Source organism: Tyto alba, unplaced genomic scaffold (assembly GCF_018691265.1).
Source record: "Tyto alba isolate M040663 unplaced genomic scaffold, T.alba_DEE_v4.0 Super-Scaffold_22, whole genome shotgun sequence".
NCBI lineage: Eukaryota > Metazoa > Chordata > Aves > Strigiformes > Tytonidae > Tyto > Tyto alba.
In genome coordinates this window covers 31,425,561-31,451,269 of record NW_024881296.1, presented here as the reverse complement: position 1 = coordinate 31,451,269, position 25,709 = coordinate 31,425,561, and the positions used below count along the sequence as shown (strand labels likewise).

The 25,709-nt window shown below is 37.9% G+C and overlaps 1 protein-coding gene across 25 annotated transcripts in view; it reads right to left on the bottom strand.

Annotated features, from left to right (window-relative positions):
* Positions 1–11,788: 11,788 nt before the first annotated feature.
* The window catches only part of EPB41L2 (erythrocyte membrane protein band 4.1 like 2), a 128,418-nt gene continuing 114,497 nt past the window's right edge, over positions 11,789–25,709 (bottom strand). For 17 of the 25 annotated variants that reach the window (XM_042795704.1, XM_032983126.2, XM_042795691.1 and 14 more), the window contains 7 exons: positions 25,470–25,523; positions 24,703–25,260; positions 22,716–22,838; positions 22,144–22,242; positions 19,920–20,000; positions 17,058–17,196; positions 11,789–13,047 (listed from right to left, as the gene is read on the bottom strand). In XM_042795704.1, coding sequence (XP_042651638.1) covers positions 17,089–17,196; positions 19,920–20,000; positions 22,144–22,242; positions 22,716–22,838; positions 24,703–25,260; positions 25,470–25,523 — 1,023 coding nt within the window. In that variant the 3' untranslated portion in view covers positions 11,789–13,047; positions 17,058–17,088. The remainder of the gene's footprint in view (positions 13,048–17,057; positions 17,197–19,919; positions 20,001–22,143; positions 22,243–22,715; positions 22,839–24,702; positions 25,261–25,469; positions 25,524–25,709) is intronic. The other 8 variants (XM_032983141.2, XM_042795703.1, XM_032983142.2 and 5 more) reach the window with 3 other exon arrangements.

Genomic DNA, 25,709 nt, shown 5'->3' with positions numbered 1-25,709 from the left:
ATTCTTCCTGGGCAGAAGCTAATCACTTCCAGGCTGTCTGTCTGGCCCCATGACAGTCAGGTGTGACAAACAAGGCAGCTATGCTCTTCATCATCTCCCCTGACTCGCATTTGACAGAAAGAACAAATATCTGAGGCTCACAAGGAAAACCAATAAACCAATTAAAAAATCCAAAGGACTGTTTTGCCCTTGTATGCAGGTATTTAGTTCCCATTAATGACACTGTGAGCCGTGCATGTGCATCAAAGAAAAATACCTCCCTTGCCTTGTTTCATAATGTCACAGCGCTTGGAATTCAGTCACAGACTTTGCTCTTGCAGACTGAGTTCTCTGATTGCTCAAGATATTTAATCTTTTTTTAAGAACATCAGTTAGGAAGGAACTTTTAAAAGGATCTAGAAAAGAGTTCATCAAAATATTGCAACTGTTTTGCAGACCAGAACACGAACATTCATGATAGCTTAAAAAAAATCTGAATTAACTTTTAATGTTAAGGAATTTATTGATCACAGCTGACAGGTATCTATGCAAGGAAGGTATTATCTGGCAACAAATGGGCCTATAATAATAATATCCTGACCACCTGGCTTTTAATCCATACTTTTCATCAATAAAGCACTTACAAATGAGGTTAAACATCTAGTGGGAAAAGGCAGAAAAAGATGTAATGGTTAGAAGCCAAAGCCAAACAAATATAAGCAAGAAAGAAGGCACGCTCCATTTGTTCTTTTATCAATCATAACAGCAGGTGATTAACAAAACCAGGATTTTGCCTGCAAACATGATATTCTCCATCATTTGTTGTCACAAAGAGAGGATCTCAAATACATTACAGTTAAAAAAAATTACAATCTTAAAATAATTATTAGGCAAGGTTGTTTGCCTTTGAAACACAGTAGGTGAAGAAAACAAGGTGAACACATATATACCTCTTTCCCCTGAAAATCTACAAATCTAGTGCATGTCCCATTGGCTCCAGCCTACTCGCCTACCCAATTAGTCAAGCAAATCTTGTACATCCTTTCTTGATGCCTGGAGAGAACTGCTCTCAAAATGGTTGCTTTCACCTTGAGCCTGTGCTATAGTTTCAGATTTGGTAGGTATTAAACAAATAAAATCCTTATCATCTCTCAAATACACACGAAATGAGCCAGATTTTCTGTCCATGCCATAACAAACTGCTGAAGCCACAAACCCACAGTGTTTAATGTTACCCAATGCTTTCATTAAGGATCAGATTTGATAAGCCAAAGGCTGAGTGTTCAGGTAGACTAGTCTGATCTCCAACAGCCTGAAGCACATCTCTGCTGGAATGCAAGCACACAGGCAGGTCGAACAGTGAGATTCTGCATTGGCCCCAAGTGAAGTCAATGCAACCTGCGTGCAATAGCACTTCCAAGATGTCAGGTCTACTGACTAGATGTGCTTAGAAACCTGAAGGTGTACGGAAGGGTATAAAACGACTAATCATCTTTTTAAACCAATCAAAGCATCCTAGACATCTCTCTGCTGTAGGCTGGTGGGCAGGTGGGAAATACTGAATGCACCGAACACCTCAAACACATTTACTTGAATGTTCAAAAGGTTCTTGCATTCTTTGGCACGTCTGGCCCCCCAAAATCACATATTTTCACCTCTGCTAAAAAATAAACCTTCCTGAGTTTCACTGTTCTGTAGATGCTCTTTGGAAAAAATGCTGTTGGTACAGCATGCACTTGGTCACTTGCTGCTTGCCTCAGTGGTCTGGTCTGAAAACTCTTCAGAGCAGAGACGACATGTATGCCTGTGTGGTATGTATAACAGGGTCCTCATCCTGAGTGAGCATTTGAGATCTATTGTAAAATTAATAATACATGTAGAAAGTGTGCTTATTATTCAGAATGGCTGGTACAACATTAGCAGATGACAGAATCCATACTGCCCAAAAGGCAGCAGCCTTACATATTGATCCCTGCCCAGCCCAACATATCCAAAGGTTTCAAACCCCTACATTACTTCAATACACAATTTTAAACTTTGTGGTTGAGCAACTTTGCAAGTGAACTCCGGTCCTACTAAGAATCACAGGCCTACACAAACAAACCAAAGTCCAGAAAGAGATAATAGCCTGATCAAAGGACAGAATGTGGATGCAGGGAAAAAAGGAAGAAAGCAGGATAAGTCCCACACTTGGAGATCTGAAGAATCTTGCTCAGCACAGTTGCCGCAGAAGAAAATGAGCATCAGTTACATATTTTCGGTGTTTGTGGAGGAGCTGCCTGGCTATGTTCTCTTTGCTGGCATCTTTATGCCCGTGACTTTACTCCTGCTGCTGCTAATCGCCTACTTCAGGATCAAAATAATAGAAGGTGAGTCAGGACCTGGGGGCAATGAGTGGGTATGCAGACAAAACTTCTCATTCAACAGGCTACTGTTAGGCTTGTACCATTAACTAAACTGAAGGGAACTATGATCACAAACAATTTTATGAAGGTATACTGCATTTTAGACTATTTTCTATTTTAAAAGTGTTACAATAATTTGTTTACAACTTGGATTGAACCCTCACTTATAACTCCATAGTTTTACATACAATACTATAGAAGATTTTACTATACTACACTATAGAAAGGGCAACCAAAATGGAGAAAAATAATAGGGTAGTTAAAGTGCAGATAATTTGCCTCTGTGCTTTCACTGTGCAAGTCTTTGGTTAGACAGATAACTGCAGCTACACCCTCTAAGTAGTTGGTTACTGAATACGTTTGTGTTTTTTCAAAGGTACATACTTGCTTTTACTTTGTATTTAAATGCAGATTTGCCATGTTGCCTTTTCTATTTTAAAATCATCTTATACTTACATCAGAAATCTACTTTCTGAGTAAAATCAAAACAAGAAACACCCCCACCCAAGAAAACACACAGTAGGTGCAACACAGCTGGGTGCTGCAAACCAAGGCTGCCCACAGAGCCTGACTGGTCCTGCACAGGAAAGGTACTGGGCTACAGCCTGTCCTGGGTTTGAGTGGTGGGGTTTTTTAGTAGCAGGGGAGGGGGTTATAGGGGTGCCCCCCTGTGAGAAGCTTCTTGAAGCTCCCCCAGCTCCAAGTCAGCTCCACCTCTGCACCAAAACTGAGCCAATCAACTGCGCCTCTGCGATAATGTATTTAAGAAGGGACGTGGTGAGGAGTCACAGTAGCTGCGTGAACACCAAGGTCAGTGGAGGAACGGAGGAAGAAAGGAGGGGGGAGGTGTGCCGGAGCAGAGACCCTCCTGTATCCTGTGGTGAGACAGCAGGGCGGCCCCCCCTGCCACCCATGGAGGTCTATGGTGGAGCAGACATTGTTTTATGGCCTGTGTATTTTGACTGGTTGATCAAGGTGCTGTGCCCGAAGAAGGCCGGGGTCTCGTGTGAAAAGGTAGACCCCGCTGTTGTAGTTCAGCGCCGGGAGGATTGCAGCATGTGGGGGTGTCCCACGCCGGAGCAGCTCGGGAAGGGCTGCAGCCGTGGGAGGGACTCCAGTTGGAGAAAGTTGGTGTCCCACGTTGGAGCAGTGTAAGGAAACGCTGTGGCCTGTGGGAGGGACTCATGTCGGAGAAAGTTTGCGGAAGACTGTCTTCTGCTAGAGGGGAACCACGATGAAGAAGGGGGAAGAAGTTCCAGAAGCTCCCCCCACTGCAGATGGAAGCAGCAGCAGCACTGACTGCACCCCCCATTCCCTGCCCCTGCACCACTGGGGGAGGAGGTAGAGATATCGGGAGCAGAGCTGAGCCCTGGAAGAAGGGAGGGGTGGGGGGAAGGTGTTCTTTCTGTACTTTCTGCAGGTCTGCATATAATCTGCATAACCCGACATTAAATCCTGCTTCTCTTAAAGCACAGAATTATTAGCTTTGAATCTGTAGTGAGTTTAAGTAAGTAACAATTTCCTAAACTTTCTGAGATTATTAATCCAGGCTTTAAGAGAGGTGAATGAAGTAGTTGGCAGACTAATTTGCCAGAGGAATATTGCCTCTGTGCTTCTCTCTTTCCTAACTGAGAAGGATGTTTGAAGGTAATCATCCGGCTGTTCAGAGCCTCAGGGAAGGAGAGTCTCAGTTTGCAGATCACAGGTGCTCTGACTGGGACTCTCAAGAGGACGTGAGATTAATTCCTGTCTAATACTTTGGGCTGCACAGTCCCAGCAAGACCTCCAAGCCCTTCTTTTGCTTGATTTGAAACTGCCAGAGTCCAACCTACCACTTAGGCCTTCAGCCAACTCACACAAATCATCCCGAGCAGCTTTCCCTGTGCAGGCAAGCCGAGCCAGCTTCAGCTTAAGACCATCAGGTAAGCGAAATGACTAACCACAGATAAGCCTGAGAACAGACTCCTTTAGACACCAACTCTTCCTTCCTCTCTGACAAAACCTCAGAAATTCAGCACAGTTTAGGTGCCTATTTCCTTAGATCTGCTTACAAAAAAAAATATTAAAAAAATTAAAAAAAAAACAAATTTGAATTACTAAAATCAAGGCTGCCTTGTTTCATTGTCAAATAGGCATTTTATTTTTCTCTGTGTAGCGACAGGCTCCATGTAAATACATCAAGACCCACTTTAGCATCATCCCTTCAAGATTCCTTAAAAATAAAACTAAAGCAAACAAACAGAACAGCACACATTTTTCATGAACAACTAGAAATGACAGGGGAAGCTAATATCCTGTGATGAATTGCTTTATGCTAACTGGACTTTTTCATTTCTTTTCTGTTTCTTCATCCCTCTCCAAATATTCTCCAAGCCTCTGACAACACCATCCTGTTCTGAAAATGCCAGGTTACACCAGGCAGAGATCATTTTTCTGTTCTGTTTGTACCACAGGCAGCACTGGGAGGATCAGGCCAATTTGAGGCTCTCATTGCACTGCCACAGTAAAGCAGAACATGAATTGCCAGTACAAGCTAATTAACTGTGCTCATTGCTGTTTTTAAGGATTTCATTCTGAAAGCTGGTGGAGGCAAATGAGAACAGAGTATTTCTGTTGGTGTCAATAGCGTTTGTGTCAGTGCTTCGCTAGGCACAGTCCCAATCTCACACTCAGCAGACCTTCTTCTAGGAACATGGGCAAGCTGATACCAACATGCTACTCAGGCACCTTCAGTTTGTTAGGATTAGTTCTTACTGACATACGCCAACTCCTTTTCTCTATAAAAATTCACCATAGGAAATTAGCACATTCTTACAGAATTTTGTGTTGTTTGGTTTATTTTTCAGTTAATGAAGAACTGGCCATGGCAGAAGACCCCACAAAGGTCCTCTTGAATTACCATGGCCAGTGGAAGAAACCCAGGAGATCTGGACAAAAAGAGAAAAAATGCAAGAACTGCAGGACACGTCTCAGGAAGCAAGCTTAAACCCAGTACTCAGCTCTGCAGGTTTAAAAATAACCAGCTGTAAATAAATACCATGGAAGAAAACAAAACAGAGAGAAGAAATTAGTGCTGTGCCGTACAAATGAAACAGCTGCTGCTGCTGTTCAAAAAGGTCTTATAAGAATTTTTCATTCTCACATGAGGCCAAGTAAGCGATACTTTATGCAACTCATCAGACACCAGAGACCTCCTGCAACATACAGTTCCCTTGCATGACATGGAATTTGAGAAGAGGCAAAGCACCTTGCTCACTAGCCCCTCCCTAGCCTATACAGAAAGGTATATAACAAGCTCCTGAGAGAGCTGAACTGGTGTATACAAGGAAGGCAGACTTATTAAATTGAAGATGCATAAAGAGCAAGTTCATATTAAGTACTGACATCTACAAAAGTGAGAAGGGTGATGAAGGGGAACTGACTTTTTTTTAACTTGTACAGTTCGGGAAAGATTGTAGGTTTTGTAATGTATGTTTTCCACAGAATTTGGAATCAAAATGTAGCAGTGATGGGGAACAAAAGAACTTCTCTCTGCTGACTAACCGTGCCAAATTTTGAAAACATGAAAAGATTCAGTCAGAATTCTATAAACCAATTATTATTCTCATTTAAAGAGAAATGGATGATTTTTTAAATAATAACAGTAAAAAAGTAAGTATGGAGTTTTCTTTTTTTGTGTGTCATTTATCATACATCATTTTTTTTTCTCCTTCATTAGCTGTAGATGTACAATTTTTAGTGCATCTCAGATTGGCTGTGGCAGAGGGCCCACAAAAACACAACCCAAACTGTTTGAAAATATTATTGTCTTTTGGCTTCTCTATTTCCAACTCTCATATTTAAACCCAAACTGATGAAGAATGAGAAGTGACTATCATTATTGTCCCTGTTATTTACCGCCTCTATCTATTGCTGTCTGCAATTACCCACCCTGAAAGAATAGAGTGGATAGTGCCCTGAGATTTTGTGTGGTTTTGCACGATTTTGGTTCTCATAGACTTTTAACACCTTCTTTGAATCATTTTATAAAAGCACGAATGAGGCCATGACCACAGGTTTAAGAAACACTCTGATTTATCAAAGTCTATGAGAAGAAAACAGGAGTCAAACAGCAAATACCTTTACTATATGTAACAGTCCTCTCACATTTTAATACTATCCTATTTTTAAAAATATATCATTCATCACACTGGTTTACATCTTTGCAAATAACACAGAATACATGGCATTGAACAGTTGAAGAGCCAATTGCTTGTTAATTGGAAAGAGCTACCTGTACATTGTATAGTAAAAGTAAAGGTAAGGATGCTTAAATGCCAGGACCTCTAGTTAAATGTGGTAGTCTCTACTTAGGTTCCCAAAAGAATCACCTATGTTTGAAAGTGCAAAGTATTTACTTCATAGTTACATCTGAAATCAGCAGAAGGGGCTGGGTGAAAAAAGCTGGGCACTTATTCAGAAGTCACAGCATTAACATGAACAGCAAAAGTTAAATACGAGACAGACATACAGACTTTGACTTCAGAGGAAGCAACCCTGGAAGAGCAAAACCTGGAAGAGCAAAGATAGTAAAAACAAGTTTATCTCAGTCAGCTGGCAGAGGAATCTGCAGTTCAATTGCAGGGCTCCCCACCTCCAGCTGGCAATTCACTCCAGATGCCCATTAACAGGTTCTTTGTGTCTTTCAAGAAGTCCCACCTGTGACCATGCCAGAAGTGCTTTCCCAACATTTTGCAGTCAAAAGGCTGAAGACACTTTTCTGATTTTTCTCTCTCTATAGACTGGCATTTCCCAGTAAGAGAAAAGTGTGCAGGCCTCCCATTCTTAAACTTCCCACTAGAAATTTCATTTGACTAGCAACAAATGTGATGTGTTTCAGAAGCAAAAAGAAAGACGCGCTCCAAAGCAGCTCTCAAATAGGAAATCACGATAGCTCCCCATCACCCGGCTGTTGAGAGGACCTTACATTCATGGCTACTTGGGACTTGGGGGAGCACCTGCTCCCCGAACAACTGCCATACCTGGACTTTCACACTGCCTGGCAGGCCTGCTACAACATAGTCCAGAGCAGCGCACACTTTATTTACCCCTAGTACACATCCAGACTTGACTGTAAAGGCAGAGTCTGCTCCTACCCCTAGTGAACTCAGCACCAGTACTTAAAGTACAAGAGCAAAGCAAACAAAAGAAAGCTGCTCTCATTGAAAGATCCATCATGATCCCAGGAGAGCAGTGAGATGGAAAAGAATGTGATACTTTGTTTCATTTTCAATGCTTCTAAGCTTACATCTGTGTCATTACAGGAAGTTCACTAAAAAAAAAAAAAAAAAAAGAGTCAGAAGCGTATTTATGAATACTCATATGACACAGAGATTGAGATACCAATACATAAAGATTCTGAAGAAAGGTGGTCTTAACTGACATAGCTACTATTAACAGAGATAAAAAGGTCTGCTCTGGTTACACAGTTTCTTCAGTGTCAGTGCTCCTGTGGGCTGTGATGTTGAAGATCAAACACCCTGCAGGTAGTAGAGATCCAAAAGTTAGATCCAAAAGTTAAAGCCAGGTATAACACGGTGTCTAAGGAGAGATCTGGAAGTTTGATTCCAGTGGTCCACCTCTGCTTATAGCTGTCTCTCCTAGAAAAAACATAGTCCAGAATCAGTCAGACCTACTGGCCTCCTGCCGTGACTCTGCTGTGTACCTCTCCAGAGGTATGTTATTTCATTATTTGCTATTTAAGTGTCTGACAACTTCCTCAGAAGCAGCTGGTATAGATCCCTGCAACACGCAGGACACACTGCCAACTGACTCAGTGTCCTATGCTATGGAACAGTTCCTGTTATTCCTACATAATTCTTAGATAGAAAATTTTTGCTTTCAGAGTAGACCTGCAGCTTTGAAGTGAAAAAAAGTTCATTCTTCAACCACACCAGTGAAACTATTGTTTAACTGAGTACATGAACGTCTGTGATATTGATATCTTTAAAGAAAACCTTTAACTAATATATTCTTTCCTTTTCTTTTATTAACTACCATCTACACAAACCTTTGTGGGAAGTTGAGACAGCTGCTGTGAAGAATTGACTTTTTATATTTAAGAAAGATGCTGCCAATAGAAAAGCAGTGATCTTGGATACTGATCAGAGGTTAAAGGAATTGTAACACATCCCCCCACCCAAGAAGGCTGGCCTGGACCACATGTAAAGACAGAGAATTGAAGTTTAGCAAGCCTGACCACAACTTAAAATCGATTTTGTTGATTTCACAAAATGACTCGGAGAGATTTAAAATGTTGAAAAGTGGTATCACTCTTTAACAGAACTTTACTGTAAAACGGTAGTATGGAAACCAGAGAACACTACAGAGATGCACCGGATGCCTTTGGCACAACTACTTACTGAGCTGTAATTGCTAACATGTAGGAGGATCTGACATTCAAGGCTCAGTAACACGCCACAAAAATCCTCAGACCTTTCTGTTTTCAGTTGCATTACTTAACAGTGTCAAGAAATACCTCTGTTGTCATGCTACCAGCATGAAACATAATCATTGTATCTTACATAATTCATTTGAAAAATACATGTTTAAATAACACCATGGAACTAAGTTGCTATCTAGACAAATTATAAAAGCATTTTCCAAATATGTATGAAAACAGTGACTGCAAGGAAATCATTTGTCTTCAATTCTTGTTATCACTGAGGTGTCTTCCGTCTTCCTGTCACTAGCAGTAATGTGAAGCTAGGATCACACTCCATCTACAACCAGTAACCCTGTTTAAAACATTCCTGCCTACCTGAGATTGATTATTCTTCACTTCTCAGAACTGAATTTAAAGTCTCAACATTTAAGTAGGAAAGGTACAGAGAAAGGCAATAAGAATGATAAAGAACTGTGGAATAGCTTTTGGCTGGGGAATGTCTGAAGAGCGAATGGCTGTTGGGTGTCTCTTCTAGTATCTTCAGTGGTGCTATCAAACAAAGCTAGCAGAGGAAGGTTCAGAAACAATGGTGATGTTATTTTTTTTTTTTTTGAGACACATGGAGTGGTGAAGATGCCTGCCAGAGGATTTTTTTTTTTTAAAAAAGCCATTAGCCAAAAATTCCAGATAAATATGGAAGACTGATAGACTGGTAAGTCTTTTAAAATTACTGGAAGAATATTTGGGAAAGCACAACCTTCTAGTACAGTACTTATTCTTACACATACCCTGAGGCAGCCTCCCGCTGAGACAGGAATCTGGGAGTGTCAGTCATTTTGCCTGGCCCAGTCCAGCCATTCATACAGAATTACTTCCTAAAACTTTTGTAGGATTTGCTTCATGCCAAGCAGATTAATTTAACACTACAGATATTAGCAGCGCTTACAATGCTTGTAATTTGTGCTAATGTTACTAATCCAAGTATCTTTCTTTTTTCAAGTGCAGTATAGAAACCCCAGACAACTGAGGAGCCTGAAAATCAAAAGTTTCAAACCTTCTAGAGGTGTAGGCATGTCAACAGTGCGCGATACCAGCTGCTCCAAGAAGCCAACTTCCACAGTTAACGTGCCTAAAAGCTGAGAAGCTCCCACTGCACTGCACCCTGGCCAGGACGTCATTCTGGTTGTGATCAAATCTCACAAACTTTGACCTCTGTCATAGTATTTCACTTCGTTCGTTCCATCTATTTGATGGCCAAACTAAAAGTTGCCATTCAGCTTGAGTTGTGAAATAGAAGAATACTTCAAGAAACACTTTGTATTGTAGTTGCTCATCACTTTGAACAATATTAAAAAAAAAAAAAAAAAATTCTGTCACCAGAGTTGCTTGCTTGTCCTTTTTGAAACCTCAATCTAGGAAATAAACCGTAGAACAATTCCCACATTTATTATGGAATCTTCAGTGATCATGAATAGAAAGACAGACATACTAAGTATTTTTGTGTAGGACCCAAATGACTCACTTTTTTAAGTATTTAAGCAGAATTAATTACTGAACTATCTTCTCATTAAATGGGCCTATAATTGTATTTGAAATTGCCTGTGTATTATAAGCCAGCTTGTGAAATGCCTTGAGAACAATTTCTTTTGTTGCATGTTGCAGTTTTTCTTATAGACATATTAAAAAAAGTAACAATGAAAACTCATCAGAATTGCACAATATTCCAGAATATTTAAATAATTACATACAACCAGAATCCGTAAAACCTGACTATTTTTAGGATTGATCACACTTGGGGCTTCTGTTTTCTGCATGACAACTGTTGTTTATTTAGTACATGTTTAATCAATGGAAGTGATAGCTATGCACAAGCTATGCTGACCTGAAAGCACTATTAATTTTTCACTGACAAAAGGTTCTGGTTAGTATTTGAAAAAATACAGCTCCTAGGGAAAGTAATATTGTTTTCAATAATATTATATTTGCAGTTTTAAGGATTAAATACAATTGCAATAAAAACCAATACTGATCTAGTGTCTAACAAATCAGAAAGATCCAAATCAGTAAGAAATTGAAATAACATGCTTTCCTCCCATCAAATGAGTTCTGCAACTAACACTACATCATATCAAAATTACCTGAAAGATTTTATAGAGCTTTTTCTTATATCCTTTTGTATGAAAAATCCATTAAGACATGCCCCTAAATGCAAGTATCTCTATTTTGACCTCCATCACGTACATATGCCAAAATTGCCACCTCCTTGACAACCTCCCTACTCATGCACAGTGTTGTGGCCATTTTCTTATGTTATTAGGCTGGGTGGGGTTCTCTTCCCCTTTTTGAAAGGCAGAATATCTCTGCTTTTGAAGAAAAGCAGGTAAGGTTGCCATCTACTATTTTTCTGGGTAATGTGGGATATAACTGAAAACGCCTATACATATAGAAATCAACATCTTGGTTACTGCTGTCTTATGCTATCCAAATTATACAAAGCCAAAACTAATAGGAATTTCTGTTAAGCAAGCGTGCTGACAGATGGCAGCAATCTAAACTGAGAATAGCACCAAAAATAAATTGCTCAGAAGTGAAAAAGAACGTAGTGAGAAGTATTATGATTTGGCTTGTTACCTGAAGACCATAGTACACCCTAACCTGGTGAATTCAGTAGAACCACTTGCAGACTGAGGGGCATTTTAGCTGGCGCTGTGCTGTCCAAGTCTAATCTGCTTCAGCATCTGAACGATCTCTTCTCTGAACCACAGACACCAGGGTGCTTACTGGAAGCTGGCTAATAAACACTGATTCTTTCTATCAGTATTTAGGAGCCTGTCAATTGTGCCATCCTTCTGATCATCCTGGAGACTACTTTTACTAATCCCTACTCTTCAAGGTTCTGTGGTCTCTAAAACTGCAGTTCTTGTAACTGAGTTGCTCACTTTAAATATTTTCCAAGTTTATGTCTGAGTGCTGAAAGTCATACAGAGAATAAACAACTTTATTTTATAACAGAATTACAGAAAGCAAAATAACACTTAATATAACTTTAAGCTGCTATAAATCTAATTTGGCATTTTAACTATACACAGAGTCAACAGCAGAAAAAACCCCAAACAAACCACCCCCTGCATGAACAAAATAAAATCCAAAATAATTAACAGGTTTTCTCAATGGCAGTCTCAAATGATGGTACTCTCTTATTACTTTATGAATGGAGTCCATTGTACAGTTTTACTCAGTATCCTAAAAACCTGCATTAACCATTAGATGAAGCAGCTGCAACATATACCTTCTCAGTAACAGAAATGTCAGTTCTAACATGGAGACAGTGAGGTTTAATAGAAAGCGAGCATTCTACGTGTGTATTCAAATAATGGAAGTGTTGAAGTTTGGACGCAGTAAGAAAAAAAAGCACTAAGGTTTTAAGCTGCCTAGGTCATCTCTTGTTGGAAGAAGAGAAAGATTATTTTGTTCTTCCTTCTTTCCTTATCTGGAATGCTGCAGATAGCAAAACGTCTGCAAAAAGTTGAGCATTGGCACCAAAGTGCAAAAAGAACACAGTGCTCAGTCAGAAGAAATGTGTCTGCAACTCCTTCTCCTCTATTGACTGGCACACCATCTCTGCTCCACAGAGAGGAGGACCTTAGAATGGAAAGAGTTACAGAGATATCAGTATAAAATTTATCCAAAGAAATATATTTTTCAAATTTTAGGAAATGTTGTATTTTTATAAAAATCTTTGTTATGTGATACCATATATTTACCTGAATAATCTGAAAAAAAAAAAAGAAAAAAAAAAAGAAGATCTGTAAATTACTCCAGTAAGAGATTTCATTTGAAATATTTGGAAAAAACTATATCTAAATTAGTAAAGATCCCTCTTCCTGCACAACTACCACCTGCTCCAGTGAACACTGCCTTCCAGACTTCTTTTTTGTTCACTTTCATACAATTAATAATCAGCTTCAAAAATACAAGTATCTGTGCAAAAGAAGATCATATCCTCTAAAACTTCATTTAAAAAAAATCTACGATTGTTAAGAAGTGGTTATAAAAAATAAACAAGAAAGATTGTAAGGGAATATAGACCAAAGATGTTAAAATGGAGTTTGGTATTGGCATTTAAGTCTTGAACATCTGGCCATCATTGCTAGGCTTGGTGAATTCGGTAGAGTAGTGATGACTTGGAATGATTACAGTTCTTCCTGGTCATGATCACAGTCAGTATCATTTTTACTTCTGGAAGAAAAAGAAGGGGGAAGATTACATAAGCATTCATAACAGATACCATGCGAATGTCACACCATGAGAGTCAAAAGGTCTTTTTTCCATGTAGGTAATGGGGGGGGGGGAATTCTCAGTAAAAAATGATGCATGAACTAGAGCCCCCTTCAATCACGTGGTGAACAGTAATTCAGTTTCTATCAATGTTTTTCTTGCTTTACTGTATTTTTCCCTCTCCCAAATTCTCATGGTATTTTAAAAGTCACCTCTTGCAGATTTACCAAAAAATTTAATCCACAATCTGGTGCAGACAAAAAATTAAGGTATTTGGTCAGTTAACAATTCCTCAGAATTAGAGTGTAATATCTCTCACTTTCATTAGAGAAAACAAGTCTACAAAACTAATGCTGCCATAGTCATCAGGGCAGAGCTTTCATCACGTTAAAAACAACTAATCAAAATTTGTGGCATGACCCCACTGCCTAAACACAATTGTCTAAAGCTGTTTCTGCAGTCCCACCTGTCCTTCAGTTGCTGCTATGGGAGGGCATAGGGCTTTTGATGGTCCTAGCTGCAGACAGATGTTCAAAGCACTTCAGGTGGACTGTGTTTAGACAACTAAATTTTCTCCTTAATGTTTAACTCAAATGCATCATCAGTCAAACAAGTCACCAGGTCTCAAATACAAGACCAGCATGGTGAAATGTCTTAATATTAGTCCTCTTTTACTCTCTCACAAACATTTCAGACCAAGAGTTGTAAAGCAATTTGCATCTGACACTCTCTGATACATTGCAAACACCATTCTACAATGTATATATTTCTCAAAAAAAGCAAAAACCACCCTCAGCACACAGAAGGAATTCTTTGAATGTTTCTCCTGAACACAATTTTTACAAAGTAGTGAAATATTTGATGAAGGAGGAGAATCAACTTTGCAGCTCATCACTAATGTAGAAATGTGGTGCAAACCTGCCAAGATTGTCTCTTCCTCCCATGACACAGTTTCCTTCAAGAAAGATGTGGCAATTACTTATATGGGATGGATTATGTTGAACGCCTACTTGAAAGACACTTTTCTCAATTAAGGTAGCATGAAGAAACTGGCACATTCTGATCAAATATAGCAGAAGAGGCAATTCCTGCTCCCAAGAGCTTTATATTCACACTGATTAATAATAAATGAAAAATGTGATGGTAGCACATATTATAATAGTAAACCCTTGCAAATCAAAATGATCTGTTCCCCTGTCTCAGTGTATCTTTCCACCTTAGATCCTCCTTTGTAAATGCTGAAAATACAAGGATGGTTTGAGCGTGCGTGTTTAATGTTGCTGTGTACCATGGGACCAGTGAAGTTACCTAAACCAGAGTCACTCTCTTTGCCACAAACAAATGGCTCTCTTAGAAGCAATGTGGATTTTTCCAAGCCCTTCTGGAGCATTTATGTGATGTGAGGACTCATCCACACATCCCTATCTCACAGTTCAGTACAGCTCCATGTCCTCTCCTGTGCTTTCAAAACAAAGCCTGAGCATACATGCTATACCCATTTTGAATGTCACTAAGCAACAAAGCTATGAAAGAAACCCAGCTGAACACTGAAAAAACATACAGAGATTTGTGGTGACTAATTTTTGGTGACTTTTCCCCAATCCTCCCTTCACAAGCAACTCCCGCTTTGTTACTTCCACAGTTTATAACATAATGTTATAATAATTTAAAAAGTATTAATGTTATAACATTAATATCCAGGTTAGTGTTGACTAAGCACTTCCAAACTCGATCCATGTTGTTGTCCTGGTTTGTACAGTTTGTACAGTTATGAGAACAGAAAATTGTTCATTCCTTTGCCAAACACACAATAATCTGCCCCAAACTAAAGACATTTTCAGGGGCAGCTCAAGCTTAGCTCCACTGTATTGTAAAACCACCAGCTTCTCAGCAAGCTTAGAGGAAAACTGGCCAAGAGGCATTTTATGAACTCACATAATCAAAACAACCATTGTAGTTCTAGAAGAATCTGTATGAGTCCAGGAAAGGAGACGGAAACCACTCTGATGGAGAAGGTGGGTAAACGTTCTGTCTGCAGGCAGAGGACAGGCATCCTGCTCCTACCCTTGTGGACTTCTCCATGGCACACCACACCCTTGCTCTGTGCAGTGCTGCAGGTAGCTGGAGTTCGGGATGAACTCTCAGAAGAGCTGATGTGTGCAGTGATGGGAACCAACAATTCTGCCAACAGATGAGAAAAACTCTTTCCCCAACAGCTCACAACATGCAGCCTCTAACTGACCATATGCATGTCAGCAGTTGGCAACACACATTAGCTCTCCCTTTCCTCAGCCACACAGGTTCCTCCACTCCTATCCAGATCTTAAAGAAAAGCAAGACACTTGTGGGTAGATGAAATAAACTAAGGCTACAGCTTATGTCTTTCAGCTGAAAATACACATCTGTCATCAGTGACTAGTTCAGGAGGACTCAGATTCCTTGATAATGGTCATCTTTCATAGAGTAGCATTCAGTAGGTGCACTTCGTATCCTCTCAAACTGACGCATCTTTTCTCCTCTGGATCATGGAAGTGATACCCAACAGGGAAATCTTCAGCTCTTAGGAAACGCAGATACAGGAATTCTCAATGTGAGAAATTATCAGGATTATGTGAAATACATCCTTCCCTCTTTATAGTAGCTTACATCAAATTTGGAATCAAGTCAGTGTCTAATTTTTCATATATTCCTGGCACTTCATGAATAGTGCTCATGATATCCAGAAGCCTCCTGAAGCTGCATGATGAAGTTTATGACAGGTAGTTTCCTTTGGTAAAAAACTTAATTCAATACTAAGGGAATGCCTGCCTGGTACAGGACCTACAACTCTTCTCCATGGGCCACAACCACCATTGTATAAATTATTCAACCAAGGAAATAAGAATCACAACTCTAATTTCTTTAAAAAACACAGAACGTATTTCTTTTACTCTGTCTCCCCCTACGTTAACATTGCTCAAAATGCGTAACAAAAGCTTGAAGTTGTACTAAACCAGTTTTCCCTCTTGAGATGTGCCAATAACATCTCTACTCTTCTAGCTAAATACAGACTCGGTAGAAACCAAGATGCTTCCCAAAGAAGGCTTAAAACAATAGTTTTTAAACTTTGTTTTAAAATCTCTCCCATTGTTATTTCACCATTCCAAATGAAACCTTTTTCCTTGAATCTGAATCTGTTATTAACAAAACCACCAAGTTAAAAAAGTCTGAAGCCTCAGCTTCATCACATCAACCAGTGTGACAAGCAAGGGAAATCTGAAGCTTTATACACCTAAACAGTTCCTGAGCTTTAAGACATTGGCCTGTAACCAGTGCAACAGCAGATTTATTCAGTGTTCATTCTGTTCTTTATATTGAATACATCAAGTACAGCAGGTGGGTTTTTCTGATTTTCTTTTTTTTATTCCTAGAATTGAGACCTAATAAATTGATATTCCTTCAAATACCTCTTTCAACTGATAAGAGGCTTTAAAACTCAAGTTTGCAATGCATTTACCTCCTTGCCTGGGAAAATGATAAAAGGTTAAGTATTTCATGTGCTTAGAATTAAGAATTAGCTGACTAAACGTCCACGTGTGCCCTTTCACTACTGGGAACAGCACACAGTCTTCCCACTAAACAAGCAAGATGTAAGATAAGGACTGTAATTGTATAAGTAAACAGAAAAATGTGACACATTCTTCATGTTTTGCAGAAATAGTCGAAACTCAATTGACCAAACATCACAGGAAATGCCATGAGAGTAGTTTGACAAAACTGGGAGAAAGGAAAATTTGCAATTAAAATTAATGTCAGTTTGGACTTAAGAAAAAAATTATTTCACTAACAGTCTACTATTAGTGCCTGCTTCAACTCACCATTTTGTGATAGCATGTATCAGTGGTGCCCTATATTTTTCAGGCCTTTTATTACAGAACGCAACAGAAAACTGATGCTATGTTTTCCTGTGTTAATTATATACATAAGCTTACCTGAAGTATTTGCTTCAGGGTATTTTTGATTTTACTCTTCATCTTCCTCAGCAAGTTCAGTTTCTTTGTGCACCACCACTCTTGTGACAGACATGTCAGGGTGCTGTTCTTTGGCTTCTTTGATTGCCTGTGCCAGGGCCTGCAAATGTATTCAAAATATGCACCTCAACAACAGCAAAATGATACTCATGAAGGGCCAGAGAATGGGAAAGTAGCATTGGAAATTTTGGTTATAATTGTTCAGAATTCTAAATTCCTGAACTTGAGAGGGCTCAGGGGTTAAAACCAAAAACCAAAACACAAAACCAACCAATTCTGAAAACACAAAACCCAACCAAAAAAACCCACCGCTACGCTAAAAACTTACCAAAATTTCCAGGAAGTAGCAAATAACCATAAAGTTACCCTGTAACTTTCCTAGCTCATTCCAGGAGACAAAAAGTATTCTTATACTGCAGAAGTTTTTGGACTTCTGCAACAGATCTAGCAAATAAGACTTAAGAACGTACACAGTACAGAAAAATAAGAGTTCCCTTCAGTCTCCTGGACAAAATGAAAAGATACTTTGGAATGTGTACTAACCATGATACTGAAACTCTGAAAGAAGATCATAACAAATTTCTTCCTCAGCATAAGAATCTCCTTTTTCTCCTTGTACTAGTTTAAGAGAACTTTCTCTAGCTTAACTCAGGGAAGTGTAAATTTAAGTATGACTCAGTTTCTTATAATCCCTCCTCCATATTTTAAGAAATTTTATCTTCTTAAGAGATGTATCAATATACACAGCTGGCACCTGGACTAGATGATCATTGTAGGTCCCTTCCAACTGAAATATTCTGTTCTATTCTATACAAGGCTTTACAGTCAAACACAGAAGAGCACCCTCTGTGGCAGAACAGGTGAAAGAGCACCTGGGAGTTTTTATTCCTTCCACTGATCTAAATCTTATTTCAGTGAGCTGTATTACTGTTGGTACCTAACACAAGAAAAAAAAGAAGAAACTGGAAGGCATTCTGAGGCAACATTAAGCTCACTGTTCACCTTAGTATCAACCACAACTAAAACCACCTAAATATACTAGAAGAAGCAAGAAAAACATAATGCAACAAAAAGGTTGATTTGTTTTATAAAAGTGACAATTTCCTGAGCCATAGGTAGTAAGTGAGAGATGAAATAACTAAGTCTGAAGACAGAGTGTGAATACCAACATTAGCTACCTTAACTATTAAATGATAATGAATCTGAAGTCCTATTAAGGAAATATGTACAGAACACACAGTGTGCATTGGTACAATACTGATGTTTGCTGATGTATTAATCCTAACAATTTTTTATTAGTTCATGATTTACAATATGCCAAGTGTAATCTCTGTAGTACAATGAAGATTTAAAAGTGGTTGGTGAGATTTAAGGATCAGTGTTTATAATCAAACCAAAACCAATGAAAAAAACCCTTAAGTCTCTAATTATTAATTTACAACAAATAATACAAACATTTGTATCCTGAAACACCAAATTAAAATATTATTTTCCTCTTGAAAACTGTTCTAGCGATGCAGAGAACTAAAAGACAAAAGAATAAACATCCAGTATGTTAGTCTGTGTATTTAAAGAGCTCCATATCCACTGACGAAAAAGTGCTAGAGATTTAAATCTCTTAAAAGCTGATCACTGCTGCTTTAAACTGAAGTGATTAAAATAATATTTTGTACTTTTTTATAATTGCATTTTTTTACTTCGTTACTCACTTACCTCAAAACAAAGAAAGGCTTAGAGAATTGACCGATATACTAAAGATATTGTGTGACCTTTCCAGACACCCAAAGGGCACTGAACGCTTGTCAAGGCAAACAGGAGCCATGCCGGATGCTTAACAGCCCTGTCATTTAATTATGAGTTTCAAGAAGAGATTCAAATTGTCAAGAGCCACTTTCTGAAGGCAAATCAAAATGTGAAATTAAATTCCCTGATAGCTCTCAGTATATTACTATTAAGAAGTTAAATTAAATCCTGTTATGTTGATTTGTGTAGCTTTCATAAAGTTAGAATTGGATTCGCTGCAACTTTATGTAGAAGGTAGGCTTTTCCATTTGTATTATTCAGTGACTGTTGATCAACTTTGTTACTATAGTTTCTTAGATGAAAACAATAAAAATTGTATAATCATCACTACAAAGAATTGATAATGACACTTTCTCAATTATTTTCCTGTGTGCTGCTTAAATTCAGCCTTCTTAATTAGGCAGGTAGAAACGATTTTAACCTTAGTTTCTAAGAGATCATAAAATACTGCTTTGGTACTGATTGAGATGCAAGGTGCTTACATAAGATTCCAGCAGATCACCAATTACTTCTGTTATACAGAATTCTATAAATACAAGTCAAAGGCTATTTTTAAAATTCGAGCAGTTTATGCTTTAATGTATTTCAAACTTTCAGTCAAAATGAGTGCTGCATTCAGATGTTGCTGACACAACGCAGTACACACTCCCATCTGTCCAGATTCATATATCAAAATAAGATTACTTTAGTAATGCTTCTCCTCCCAAATAGTAAAAGTGGCACTAAACAAACTGGGTCTCTTGCAAAAAAGCAATTCCTTTAGAAATAGAAAGAAATCCATTCACACGATCTATGATGCAAAGTTACAAATGCTGTTTTTCTTTCAGTTATATTCTAAAGGCTCCTGATTCACAAAACATGATCGCTTAGCAATTTTGCCACAGTTAACAGTCTCAGGGTCTTTCTACATCCTCTTATTCAACTTCTCTAGTTTTCTCTATTTCAGGTTTCTGAAGTATCATCCAGATCTCACCAGACTACAAAAAGCACGCTGTAAGTGCTAACAGCTTACACACTCACCTCATCATGGTCAATATCTGCATCTCCTGTAATGACAATGCGCTTCTCAATTCTTGTTTCCGATACCCCACCTTTTACCATCTACAGAGGGCACAAGAAAAGAAAACAACCTTGTAATCATTCCATGTTGGTACCAAGCACTCCTTTCTGTTGTACTGAAGCAAATAAATCTCTGTGACTGAGTTGCAATTAGTAGTAAATATTATTGGTGCTAAATCATCTTCTCCTTTTTCAGTTATGTAATTAGTCATATTCTAGCAACTGATAAACTTGAGAAAAACCAAACAATAAAGAATTCCTTCTGTGATTGGAGCCCAAGTTTGAACAGATCTAGATATGCATACAAACTGGAATTCCATCTTCTTCCACCATATAAATCTGGTAACAAGTAAATTCCAGGAGTCTTTTCTTTGATTTCAACCCATCTATCATGGACCTCTTCTCAGTCGCTGGAGAATCCTATACCATTAAATACAAAGATGATCTGGTTTTCAGTTCTGCTGTTCATGGACCTTAGGTGAGATATTTTCAACATATTTCACATGGCTGATGGAAATAATTTTGTGCTTTGTTTCTTCGTTTCTTACTCTAACATTTAAAACATTTTAGCTTATAGAAAAATTCTCACAGAAATAACTTTAAATGCCCTTTTTTAAAAAAAAAAAATAAAAATCAGCCTGCATAAGAGAAAAGAATAATCTATTAAAGATACACTGACCATATTAGAAAAGATCCAAAATGATTCTGTTAGGAACACCATCAGAATATTAAAACTATTTTGGCAGGTCCCTTTATCAATAATGAATGGTTTTGGATGTAAAACAGAAAGTTAGTTTAGAAAATTCAAGCGGTCTTTTTAATCGATGATAGGCAGTAGGTAAGAAAAGGTAAAGATCTACTGCAGTATGATATTCCCAGTCATTTTTTAGCAGAAGACAATAATGAAACCATTTTCTTTAATGGTTAATTTCAAAAAGCAGCATTATCTGACATCTGAATTTGACAAGTAAATGTACACCTTTTTTATTCCCCCCTCTAGCTGTCATAGCACAATTTATTGAGTAAATACTTTTGTCTAAAATGTGGTGGCTTAATGATTCCAAAAGGGAGCACGAGACTGAAAAAGACCTGTTGACTAGTCTGTATAACAAAACATACACATTTTAAATTCTGAGCTTCCTTTATTTCACGAGACTTTTATCTGACAACTTTCAAACATAATCCTTCCACTGTCATTCTGTGACTACAACTTTCAATCTTAAAAGAATATATATATTGAACAGGTATCTAGTGAGCAGTGAATTATTGTTCCACTCAGCAGTGATGTGAAACTTCTTGTCTTGGGGGGAATAAAAATCCCAAACTTAGACCTTATGTTTCCCTCTTCCCTTTTGCTTTACCCTAAACAATGCTTTCTGTAATTTTCTTGGAACACTAAGTTAAAAGTTCAAAGACAAAAGTTCAAAATTTGATAAATATTTACATAAATTAATAATAATAATAATAATAATAATCACTATCACCACACTTTGGTAGTTCTAATATACTCCGTCGTGAAATATGACATGAGACTGAAACAGATGTGATGTCCTGTTAACACCAAGTTTACCTTTCCTTCTCAAGCGTAGAATGCAGAGCACAATTCAGCACCACAATACGTTTTCAAAGTAATCTAGTGGTGTGATCTGTTTTGAAATATGCTCTAAACCTAGCAGCACAAGGATCATCAGCACAAAGGCTAAGGAAACATTGTTTCAGTTCATCCTTGTAATTGATGCCATTAGCAGGGCTCCTGTGGACCTCAGACAAATCAGTTAGATTAACAAAGATTTTGTAAGGTATCAGCGAGTGACGACAGGACCAAAACTGTAAAAACTTAGGTCCATACTCATTTGCCAAACACAGAAATAAGACCTATATGAAGTACTAAAAAAACCTAATCATATTTTATTCCCTTTCCCTGTCCTGTTCCCAGATATTCCCGCTTATTCATTAGGGCTTCTCTATTCAAAATCTGTGTACAGAAAGATTAATTCACACATATGCCTCGAATTAACCCAATTCATTTCAAGTCAGTTTTCTTCAGTAAATTAGCAAACATATGAGAAACTTAATATAAGACTTTATTTTGAGGTAGGGTTTTTTTGGTTTTTCTTTTTTTGTTTTGTTTGTTTGGGTTTTTTTTTTTTTTTTTTTAGCTCAGAGAGACATCATTATATTCTACCTTTGTGATGTGTGTAGTTGTAGTAGTAGAAATTGACTCAGATGTAATTGTTTGTGCACTCAGCAGCACACCAGCATTGCCACCAGCACTGCCATCAAACTGTAAGGAGACAAAAAAAAAAATATATATATTTTTTGTATTTTGGCATTTAAAAGCTTTGTTTTCACAGCAGAAAAGGCTGGTTTTCTTACTAAACACATTCTTTAGTTCAGTTAGAAAGGAAATCTAAATAGAAGTCACCCATGTTTACCGAGTCATGTAAGACTGTTGTTATGGTTCACTCTTGTGAAAAATTTATGATCAAAGTTTTATGTTCCTCAAGTTTCCATTATTAAAAATGAGTTATACAAGTCCTTATATATATAAAAAACACAACTTAGAACTTTAGAAGTAATACTGCTTTGTCTACCAACGTTTCACTTACCTATTTCATTGCCAAAGTATAATCTTAGCTGCTAGAAAAAAAGTACAGGTTTTTGAAAAGCATTTTTTTTTGACATAATCTATTTTGATCTGCAAGTAACTGGAATAAAAAACAGCTTGAAAACAGTATAATAACCCAGCTACCATACCTGTGGAGATTCGTATGTGATAGTTTTAGTTTCTGTTTGAACAATTGGAACTTCTTTAGTGGAGATTTCAGTTCTCTGTGTGGCATCTGAAATAGTTACCATCTCTGTTTTCACTACTGGAGGCTGTGGTGCAAGAAATAACCAATCAATTCAAAAGACAGAAGAAGGTCTGTAAAGTGGACCAAAAAGTTATTGCAGTAAGGTATTTGACTTCCCAATACAAAGCATGCAATAAATAAGAAAAGTGAAATGAAGATTAATACACCAGCCCTCTAGTATCTACATAACATGGTAGGAAAATTTAATCTCCTAATAACCTCGCCAAAGTTCTATGTTTAAGCCAACAGTACATATCACATAAGACAACTGCTAAAACCAAGCTGCAACACAGGTACTGAAAATGTGTAGAAGACCATCGCTAGGAAAAAAAAAAAAAAAAAAAATCTGAGTTTGCATAAAGAAGCTGACAGCTAGCTCAGATGGGTAACCTTCATATTAGAATTAACCTGGGAATATACCTCTCATTGCTCAGTCAAACTGCAAATAAGGACTACAAATTCCGAAGAAATTATGTAAAAGTAACTTTTTAGTATGTACTACTTCTGGAAAAGAAAACTAACTTTGACAATTGGATTTTAAATGGTCTGCATTCAATGTAAAAATTCTGGAAATCAGTGGCTTCTTTTGACAACAATCCTAAAAAGTCATTTTAACCATTTAGAGTTAAATGTGTTCTTGTTGGGTCCTCTGCAATACCACAAAGCAAGCGATTAACCAGGGGGTCTGTAAGCCAGTGAACTTATCTTACTGGAACAGATTTTCAATATATTTAAGAACTTAAAAAAAAAAATCTAGTAAAGCCTGTTGATATTTTTCTAGATGCACCAGTTGCTATCTCCCATTGGTTTTGGATGCACATGGGGGGAAATTCCAGGGGGAAAAAAAAAAAACAACTTCTTTCTCTCACATACACTTGCACACAGAGCAGCCCTTCTCCCCGTTCTCCAAACTAGCTATGTTTTTAGGAAGTGTGGGTGCCTGAAACTTCTAAAGGTCTTATAAATCAATTATTTCACATTATTAATCAAAACACCTGTATATGCAAAAGACAACAAAAGAAAGAAGGTAAGTTGTTTGTATTTAAGTGCAAAGAAAAAAAAATGCCACCACTACAAGAACAAGCAGATAGATAACTAGGACATAACCCAATTGTTGAAAAACTCAGCAGAAGATCATGCCAACTTTACAACAAGATGCATCCTAATGCTTAATTTTTTTCCCATTTTGCTTCTTTATAAAGTTTGCCCAGTAACGAACCCTTCAACCTGGTTTGGCTTAAAACAACTGATTGTGACTGGAACCCATGCTTCCCTAAATATCTACTGCACCAGAAGACTTCATAGTAAGATTGTGATATATGCCTCATCCCTTCAGAACACAGTGCTCTCATCTATGCGATTTTCTAGCCATACTTATTCTAGCCTCTAAATCCATACTGTTTTTTGAAAGGAAAAGAAAAAAAAAGGCAAGAAAAGCAGTGAGTAATAAGGGGAAAAAAAAAGGAACAAAAATTTGTAATGGGTGTTTTCTAATTTCAATTGCCAATAGCTTTCCAATCACAATTACATGTCATGGACGTGTCAAAAACAATTGACAAATAGACGAGACAAGACTTAAAACATTGGAAACATGTAAATAATAAATATACATTATGTGCATATAAAGTAAGGGGGAGATAAAAAGGAGATGTCAGTCTTCGGAAGGTTTGCCTTACTGGTGATTCTCACTCAGTTCTAGCAAAAAGTCAGAAACCATAACTGAAGGAGACAGAATTTCACTGCTCATCAATGGTTTCCCCTTCCAAATGATCTGAATCTTGCTGGATGCCTGAAGAGTTGGAGGAATAGGAGAAGAAGAAAGGCAGGTATATTTTCACCCCAAGAAATACCTCCACTTAATCTAGTTGTCAAACTGTTCTACCATTTACCTCAGAACAACAAATTATTTGTGGTGCAACATCAATGTCAACATGAGACACATCTCCATTGAGTTTGAGCTGTTCTTCGTCTTTTTCTTCACCTAAATCTTGCTTAATTTCCTCTGACAAATTCTTCTTTTCTGTAGCTATGGTAACTGCATTTTCCTGGACCAAATCTTCAGCTGTAACTTGTGTGTGCTCAACTGGCACATTTTGCTTACTGCCTTCTGGTGTGGTTTCCACATGTTGTATTTTTTCTTCATGTTCTTTCCTTTTCATATCTTCATCTTCCTGTTCTTCCCTGATGACTTCCTCAATTGCCCTATGATGTGGCTGGTATTCTCCCACCTCTTCATCCTCACTCTCACTACTACTGCTGCTGCTGCTACTATCTGATGCCAACGATGAAGAGTCCTTTTTTGACAGATGCTCCACCTTATATGTTTCCCCAGCATCAGTGGTAACTTGCATTTTCCCTTTGTTGGTTTCGTCTACGACTAGTGTTTCTTCTATCCCAACCTCTGCCTGCTTCTTCTCCTCCACTATGTCCAGAGTCTCATGTGAACTCTGCACAAAAAACACGGATGAGGAAAAACAAAAGTAGAGTATATGAATAAATTAAAATGATGGAAACAAGGTTAGCTGATGGCTGGTTCATGTCATGTAGAAGACAAAAGATGGTTGTGATGGTTAACTGAAAAAGGAAGGAAAGAAAGAATGAGGATGAACTGGGAGAGTTAGAGCCAAATTTAACTATGGAAAAAAATCGGTAGAACCTTATCAGCATCGCTGACTCCAGTACAAGGCCCTTCTGCTCTGGAAGCATGTCTCTGTGAAACAAAAAGCAGTTAGAGGACAAAAATCAATGCATAACCCTTTTCAACAGTGCAACAGTTTCCAAGCAAACTTTTAAGAATGTATATACATGATACTAGACAGACACTGTGTATTCACTGCAAGATTCACATAGAATTATGCTTACTTCCTTCCACTTCATTGAAATGTTCCATTCAAAA